Source organism: Salvelinus sp. IW2-2015, linkage group LG13 (assembly GCF_002910315.2).
Source record: "Salvelinus sp. IW2-2015 linkage group LG13, ASM291031v2, whole genome shotgun sequence".
NCBI classification, from domain to species: Eukaryota; Metazoa; Chordata; class Actinopteri; order Salmoniformes; family Salmonidae; genus Salvelinus; species Salvelinus sp. IW2-2015.
In genome coordinates, this window is record NC_036853.1 from 43,894,468 (window position 1) to 43,903,785 (window position 9,318).

General features: G+C 44.2%; 1 protein-coding gene across 1 annotated transcript; it reads right to left on the reverse strand.

Annotated features, from left to right (window-relative positions):
- Nucleotides 1-7,113: 7,113 nt before the first annotated feature.
- On the reverse strand, nucleotides 7,114-9,056 carry sfrp2 (secreted frizzled-related protein 2). Its single transcript, XM_023998376.3, has 3 exons — nucleotides 8,467-9,056; nucleotides 7,672-7,752; nucleotides 7,114-7,514 (listed from the first exon to the last, which is right to left on the reverse strand). The coding sequence occupies exons 1-3, from the start codon at nucleotides 8,960-8,962 to the stop codon at nucleotides 7,210-7,212; spliced, it is 882 nt and encodes a 293-aa protein (XP_023854144.1). The 5' UTR covers nucleotides 8,963-9,056; the 3' UTR covers nucleotides 7,114-7,209.
- Nucleotides 9,057-9,318: the final 262 nt, after the last annotated feature.

Genomic DNA, 9,318 nt, shown 5'->3' on the forward strand with positions numbered 1-9,318 from the left:
ACATTTACATTTTTACATTTAAGTCATTTAGCAGACGCTCTTATCCAGAGCGACTTACAAATTGGTGCATTCACCTTATGATATCCAGTGGAACAACCACTTTACAATAGTGCATCTAACTCTTTTAAGGGGGGGGGGTTAGAAGGATTACTTTATCCTATCCTAGTATTCCTTAAAGAGGTGGGGTTTCAGGTGTCTCCGGAAGGTGGTGATTGACTCCGCTGACCTGGCGTCGTGAGGGAGTTTGTTCCACCATTGGGGTGCCAGAGCAGCGAACAGTTTTGACTGGGCTGAGCGGGAACTGTACTTCCTCAGAGGTAGGGAGGCGAGCAGGCCAGAGGTGGATGAACGCAGTGCCCTTGTTTGGGTGTAGGGCCTGATCAGAGCCTGAAGGTACGGAGGTGCGTCCGTTCCCCTCACAGCTCCGTAGGCAAGCACCATGGTCTTGTAGCGGATGCGAGCTTCAACTGGAAGCCAGTGAGGAGAGCGGAGGAGCGGGGTGACGTGAGGAACTTGGGAAAGTTGAACACCAGACGGGCTGCGGCGTTCTGGATGAGTTGTAGGGGTTTAATGGCACAGGCAGGGAGCCCAGCCAACAGCGAGTTGCAGTAATCCAGACGGAGAATGACAGTGCCTGGATTAGGACCTGCGCCGCTTCCTGCGTGAGGCAAGGTCGTACTCTGCGAATGTTGTAGAGCATGAACCTACAGGAACGGGTCACCGCCTTGATGTTAGTTGAGAACGACAGGGTGTTGTCCAGGATCACGCCAAGGTTCTTGCACTCTGGGAGGAGGACACAATGGAGTTGTCACCGTGATGGCGAGATCATGGAACGGGCAGTCCTTCCCCGGAGGAAGAGCAGCTCCGTCTTGCCGAGGTTCAGCTTGAGGTGGTGATCCGTCATCCACACTGATATGTCTGCCAGACATGCAGAGATGCGATTCACACCTGGTTATCAGGGGGGGAAAGGAGAAGATTAATTGTGTGTCGTCTGCATAGCAATGATAGGAGAGACCATGTGAGGATATGACAGAGCCAAGTGACTTGGTGTATAGCGAGAATAGGAGAGGCCTAGAACAGAGCCCTGGGGACACCAGTGGTGAGAGCACGTGGTGCGGAGAGTTCTCGCCACGCCACCTGGTAGGAGCGACCTGTCAGGTAGGACGCAATCCAAGCGTGGGCCGCGCCGGAGATGCCCAGCTCGGAGAGGGTGGAGAGGAGGATCTGATGGTTCAACGTATCAAAGGCAGCCGATAGGTCTAGAAGGATGAGAGCAGAGGAGAGAGAGTTAGCTTTAGCAGTGCGGAGCGCCTCCGTGACCCAGAGAAGAGCAGTCTCAGTTGAATGACTAGTCTTGAAACCTGACTGATTTGGATCAAGAAGGTCATTCTGAGAGAGATAGCAGGAGAGCTGGCCAAGGACGGCACGTTCAAGAGTTTTGGAGAGAAAAGAAGAAGGGATACTGGTTCGTAGTTGTTGACATCGGAGGGATCGAGTGTAGGTTTTTTCAAGAGGGTGCAACTCTCGCTCTCTTGAAGACGGAAGGGACGTAGCCAGCGGTCAAGGATGAGTTGATGAGCGAGGTGAGGTAAGGGAGAAGGTCTCCGGAAATGGTCTGGAGAAGAGAGGAGGGATAGGGTCAAGCGGGCAGGTTGTTGGGCGGCCGGCCGTCACAAGACGCGAGATTTCATCTGGAGAGAGAGGGGAGAAAGAGGTCAAAGCCGGGTAGGCAGTGTGAGCAGAACCAGCGGTGTCGTTTGACTTAGCAAACGAGGATCGGATGTCTTCGACCTTCTTTCAAAATGGTTGACGAAGTCATCAGCAGAGAGGGGGAGGGGGGAGGAGGGGGAGGAGGATTCAGGAGGGAGGAGAAGGTGGCAAAGAGCTTCCTAGGGTTAGAGGCAGATGCTTGGAATTTAGAGTGGTAGAAATTGGCTTTAGCAGCAGAGACAGAAGAGGAGAATGTAGAGAGGAGGGAGTGAAAGGATGCCAGGTCCGCAGGGAGGCGAGTTTTCCTCCATTTCCGCTCGGCTGCCCGGAGCCCTGTTCTGTGAGCTCGCAATGAGTCGTCGAGCCACGGAGCAGGAGGGGAGGACCGAGCCGGCCTGGAGATAGGGGACATAGAGAGTCAAAGGATGCAGAAAGGGAGAGAGGGAGGGTTGAGGAGGCAGAATCAGGAGATAGGTTGGAGAAGGTTTGAGCAGAGGGAAGAGATGATAGGATGGAAGAGGAAGAGTAGCGGGGGAGAGAGAGCGAAGGTTGGGACGGCGCGATACCATCCGAGTAGGGCAGTGTGGGAAGTGTTGGATGAGAGCGAGAGGGAAAAGGATACAAGGTAGTGGTCGGAGACTTGGAGGGGAGTTGCAATGAGATTAAACAGATGAAAGCAGGTTCACACTGAGCACATGTGACAGACGTTACAGAGTCTGGAGAAGCTGTGGAGAACGTTCTGCTGCCTGCAACATCCTCCAGCATGACCGGTTTGGCGGTGGGTCAGTCATGGTGTGGGGTGGCATTTCTTTGGGGGGCCGCACAGCCCTCCATGTGCTCGCCAGAGGTAGCCTGACTGCCAGTAGGTACCGAGATGAGATCCTCAGACCCTTGTGAGACCATATGCTGGTGCGGTTGCCCTGGGTTCCTCCTAATGCAAGACAATGCTAGACCTCATGTGGCTGGAGTGTGTCAGCAGTTCCTGCAAGAGGAAGGCATTGATGCTATGGACTGGCCCGCCCGTTCCCCAGACCTGAATCCAATTGAGCACATTTGGGACATCATGTCTCGCTCCATACACCAACGCCACGTTGCACCACAGACTGTCGGCACAGCTGTCAATGTTTTGGTCCTTAAATGAAATTATTTATAATTTTCTTTAACCTGTTTTGGTCTTTAATGCAGGGCTGACAGACAAGTTCCTTACCTTCTCCCCCATCCACTTGCCTCTTCCATTTTTACTGAAATTCTGCAATTAGTTTGTTGTAATTTTGGATAGAGCAGACATTTCAATAGTTTTGTTAGCTGCTTGTGTGACAACTCCGCCAGTCCTATGTATGATATAATTTACAAAGAATATACTGTAAAACAAATTACAAATCCATTTTTTATTTTTTATTTAGTATATTTATTGTAATATTTGTTCTGTCTTTGCTGGTGGATTAAACTGAAATTGCAACCAATTTTCTATGGCTTGTTTTAGAATATTTTGGAGATATTTTTTCAAATAACCGAAAATGAGAGGTTGTAATCTGAATGAAGGGGAAAATGCCCTTCTTGAACACTGGGTGAGCCATTCATACTAATCTGCTAGAGAACCAGTTTGGATTTAGGTATAGTTTTTGTATAACTGAAGCCTTTGAGAGGTCTAATACTTTAATATTTAATCATTTTTGCCCTCCGAATTCATATTCATTACAGTGCATTCGGAAAGTATTCAGACCCCTTGACTTTTTCCACATTTTGTTACGTTACATTGTAAAAATATATATATTTTAAATTCCCTCAATCTACACACAATACCCCATAATGACAAAGCAAAAACAGGTTTTTAGAAATATAATAAAAAACTGATATCACATATACATAAGTATTCATACCCTTTACTCAGTACTTTGTAGAAGCACCTTTGGCAGTGATTACAGCCTTGAGTCTTCTTGGCTATGATGCTACAAGCTTGGCACACCTGTATTTGGGGAGTTTCTTCCATTCCTTTGTCTGCAAATCCTCTCAAGCTCTCTGAGATTGGATGGTGAGCGCCGCTGCATAGCTATTTTCAGGTCTCTCCAGTGTTTCTCATAGTCTGAGAGTCCTTCAGGTGCCTTTTCGGCAAACACTAAGCGGGCTGTCATGTGCCTTTTACTGATGAGTGGCTTCCGTCTGGCCGCTCTACCATAAAGGCCTGATTAGTGGACTGCTGCAGAGATGCAGATCCTTCTGGTAGGTTCTTCCATCTCCACAGAGGAACTCTGGAGCTCTTTCAGAGTGACCATTGGGTTCTTGGTCACCTCCCTGACCAATGCCCTTCTCCCCCGATTGCTCAGTTTGGCTGGGCGGCCAGCTCTAGGAAGAGTCTTGGTGGTTCCAAACTTCTCCCATTTAAGAATGAGGGAGGCCACTGCTTTCTTGGGGACCTTCAATGCTGCAGACATTTTTTGGTACCCTTCCCCAGATCTGTGCCTCGACACAATGCTGTCTCGGAGCTCTACGGACAATGGCTTGGGTTTTGCTCTGCCATGCACTGTCAACTGTGGGACCTTATATAGACAGGTGTTTGCCTTTCCAATCAATTGAATTGACCACAAGTGGACTCCAATCAAGTTGTAGAAACATCAAAGATGATCAATGGAAACAGGATGCACCTAAACTCAATTTGGAGTCTCATAGCAAAGGGTCTGAATACTTAAGAAAATAAGGTATTTCTGTTTATTTGTAATACATTTGTAAAAATGTCAAACCTGTTTTCGCTTTGTCATTATGTGGTATTGTGTGTAGATTGATGAGGAAAAAATGTATTTAATACATTTTAAAATGCGGCTGTAACGTAACAAAATGTAGAAAAAGTCTAGGTGTCTTAATACTTTCCGAATGCACTTTATATCAATAGGACTGTTTAATCTTGGCTGACTTGCCATCCCAAATTAAATTGAATATTTTTTGCTCATATAACTTTTTAAAAACAAGTTGTTAGGCGTAGGCAGGGCCATAAGCAAATAGGTAAACTGGGAGATTTGGCTAAAAAGTTAATCAGGGTGATTTTTCCACAAATAGATAGGTATTTTCCTTTCCAAGGTAGTAAGATATAGTTTTGCTAACTTTCTATTAACATTTATTGTAGTGAGATCATTTCCTTCTTTCGGGATATGCATGATTGGTCAGTATTTGTATTAAACCATTCCCTTCTCTAAACTGAATACTCATTTCCCTAACTCTTATTAATATGAATTTGATCCCCACATGGGTCACATTCTGAAAATATAACACTATCAAATATAAATTGATAGTGGTAACACTAAAATCCGCATAACTATCACATTGTCCCTGTTCGTTAATAATTAGTTTGAAAATAAATGCAGGAATGCAGTACAAGCTGTATTCTTTCGAAATATATCCAGCAGATGGTGCTATTACTCAAGTGAGCTCTTCATTATTGGATACATTTTATCCTAAGAGATATTTTGGTCAGGGCCTCAGTGCCCAAAGTTTTGGTTTGGTATGGGTCTTGGCTTGTGGTCTCAGCTCATGATGTGGTCAAGATACAGAACATCACTAGCCCAATTTATACCTGGTGCTCACATGTGGTTGTCTTCATCTGATCAAGATGATCCAGTCACAATTTCACACATCTATACTTTGGCATTAGTGTATTTTATCGGTCCACTTTCTCTGCATTGTGCCCAGATTTTTTGATCCCTCTCTGTATGCAAATTATTTGACAGATATTGTTTCAAAATAATATGAATGTATTCATTTTAACTTTAGAGGGCGGATAATGATGATTTAAATGTTTTTACAGTCCAGATCTGTCTACACTTGTGAGGTATCCAGACACAATGCGTGCTCTGCTACCTCTGCAGGTGGTCAGGAAGATCAGATCACAATGTGTTTTTTGATCATCTACACCGGTCTACAAATGTGGGCACAATCAGGATGTGGGCAAAATCAGGGCAAAGGACGCATGTTACAGTAGCACCAGGTATAAATGAGACTACTGAGTACCATCTCTTGCCCTGGCACCTTGTTTTAAATGTGGAGGCCGTATTGGCATGCTAATGTTTAGGAAGATGGATACTTTAAGAGGGTTGGTCTGGGTCTTGTTTTTCCACATTTCAACAGATCTTGTCATAGTGTCAATAAGCTGAATCTAGCTCTGGTTGTCAAGAAGTTGGGTCTTGGTCTGGAATGGTTCTGAAGAGGTTGCGTCTGGGAGTCCGGTCTTCACTTCATATCTGTTACAAACCTAATAAACATGCCATTGATTTGTACTTTAAGGTTCCTTGAATTGTTTCCTTTAATTAAGAGGGACCAAAAAATGCAGTAACAGATCATTTATAAGAATTACACTTCTCAGATTAATATTATACAAATATATGTTTAGTGTTGTAATTTTAAAAAGTTATCACCATCTGAATTCACACTTGTCTCGACTTCTGCTGTCTCCCAAAAACTATGTACAAGAATACAAGGTTTATCTAATATTTACAGAGTACTATATAAAGCAATATTTTACACACACATACACTACAGCTGCATTTTTTTTTTGTATTCACCCCAAGAAATGAAAACACAAATCGACCACTAATATACAATCCTGATATACTTAGTTAACATACCTAAGACACGCTGTCATAGTGAGAATAAATGTCTTAAAAAAGTTGAAACTGAAATGGCATGTCAAAGGAACTTACGTAAAAAAGCTTGAAACAGAAACATATTTCATAAATCAATAATTGTGGTGGAAATAGGAACAGTGCAGTATTGAGGCTCATGTACAAAAAAGTTGACCGTCCATTGACTGCAGAGGGTCAAATAATTGATCGTCGTCACTGCAATGATATGGGCCTTGCTTTGGCCCGTTGAACTTCCAATGCCAGGGGTACATTGAAAGTAGTATCTAAAAAGGCAGAGAATATAGCCAGCTATCTCTCGTTGCTTGAGAAAAATAATACGTAAAAAAAAGCACATTACATTGTATTTCATTACATACCTTAGTCTCGCTATCATCATCTTAAAGAATACATCTGAAAAATACCACACCATGCACACAGAAACCACACCTCTCCTCACCTAATGATAGGCCTATGCACTAAATGTATCCAGCCTCATCATCAAGTCTGGATAAGTGTAGCCTAACAGACTGCATTTAAAATCATGAAAAAATGACTGGTAACTAATGATTTAATCTTTTCAGAAACACTGAAAAATGCAGACAACATTACAAGTGGGACTGTGTAGTAGGCCTACAACAGACGCACCTGTTTGTCTTTGATTTTACTGTAATGTGTATGTGATTTGTTTTGTCTTAAGAACTATTTGATGGCTCAAATGAGATCCTAATAAACCATGGAATTGTTGAAAAGTAGCCTATGGCAGTGCTAAACACATGGTACTAAAAACAGGACGTTTAACAATTCTGACAGAACTAGTTGCATCCGGATCAGACCAGATCCGGCTCCTAGAGTTTAGATAAGACTCATCTGATCTTGAGTCTTGCGTCGCTCAGCACTGCAGCTTGCGGATGCTGCGCGAGATCCTCTTGAACTCGCGCTGGCCCCGCTGCCAGCGCTTGAGCGAGGTGATCACCAGGTGGCCATCCATCTTCTGGCCCATGACCAGGTAGGAGGCGTTGATGTCGTTCATCTCGTCGCACACGCACTGCAGGCCATCTTTGAGCCAGAGCACCGTCTTGCGCAGGTCGCGCTCAGTCACGCCGCTCAGCTTGTAGATGGTCTTGCTCTTGGTCTCGGGCACGATCTTGGTGTCGCCGTTCATGTAGGAGATCTCCTTTACCTTGATCTTCAGGGCTACGCAAAGCAACCAGGGGTGAAAGGAAGATGTGCATGTTTGGATTTGTTGGACTTGAAACCGAGTGCTAATAAGCCTACTGTAGGTAGCCAACTTTTGTATATCTATAAAGCAAGACAAGAGTGGATTTACTTAGAATTCAGGAATAGAACTTACCGAAGTCATTTTTGCACAGGTTGTCAACTATTTCATTGTCRTTTTCCTCCTTTTCCTTGCAGGCGTCACACACTCTGGGCACTACAGGAGAAACGAGAGCAGATGTATTATACTCCCACTGTAAATTCAAACAGGTGTTATCGACTGTAACATAACGCAGCATATTACAGTTTAAATAGTAAAGCTATTCATTGCATTCTTTCTCACATTCCACGGTTGAGAGTGATGTCAGGAGTAACCGGTGGAGTTTACACATCCCCTTATTAAGGGAACAACCCAGTAAACTCAGGTCCTGCCCAAAGGAGGAGATTCCACAAGACTCCCCACTATTAACCTGATGTTCACTCTTGTGAAAATCCAGGAGGGAATGGAGCTCCAGGAACATGGCTATTGGGCTATTACGTTGTATTAAATGACTCCATTACATTACTGCATTAGATCTCATTAGGAGCCTACATCAAATGTATCATTGATGGTTTCCCGTTTAAAGTAGTTTCATGTTATTTTATTGTAGGCTAAGACATATTTTGCCTTGACTTTATTTATTTTATCAGTATATTTTTGGGGGTGAATGCCAACAAAATGCAGCTGTAGTGTGTGTGTAAAATATTGCTTTATATAATACTTTGTAAATATCAGATAAACCTTGTACTTTTTGTTATGTTGCCATAATAAAGCCCTGTATTTTCTTTTCAGAACTGGAAGTTAAACAGGTTTTACAATAAATGATCATCGATTTTGAGGTTTATTCTGTGAAAAACTTAAGTGTCTAGTCGGATTATGCCAATACCTTACCTTCTTTGGTGACTGGCATGAAATGATCGATGCCCGCTGGAGGGATACACAGGTCATTGTCGGGCGGGAAGCGCTCGCAGTCAAGCATATCTGGCCACGGGAACCCGAACGCGGACATCACCGGTGCGCAACCGTGTTTGACGCTCTCGCACAACGACCTGCACGGCTGGATAGTCTCGTCCAAATCGTCCAGACACACCGGTGCAAAGAGAGAGCAAAGAAACTTCCTCGTGTCGGGGTGACACTGCTTCTGGACCAGTGGAATCCACGAAGAGGCTTGCTGCAAAACCTCGTTCATGGTCTCGTGCCCGAGAAGATTCGGGAGGCGCATCTCGGTGTATTCAATGTCATGGCACAGGAGAAGATTGGCCGGGATGGGTTTGCAGTTATTCTTTTTGTAGAATAACTCGGGTTGACCGAAATTGTATAATCCGTGGATGGCCATGCACGCAGGTAATGTTATCGCCCATATTAAGGACAGAATGTAGCAATTCATAGTTGTTAGCTAAATAGTATTTTTTTTTTTTTTAATCGAAACGTCAAGCTGCAATGCCTTCATTCAGGTGTTCTTCAGCATCAGTAGAGGACCACTGACAATGTTCTGAATATGTAGTAGTTTAACATGGGGTTTTCTTGTGGGCATGTTTGGGAGGAGTCAAGGGCGCGAAGTAATCTCATCCATTGGTCCAGTTTCACTCCTCGGTGTCAGGTAAACATTCGACTGGCAGTGCACTGAGATATTTTCTAATGTACAATGTTCTTCATTTCTTAAATTAGCAAAATATACTCTACATGGTAAGTTATTTCACTACCAAGCACACCTATTTGCAATTGAAGCCAGCAGAATGGGAG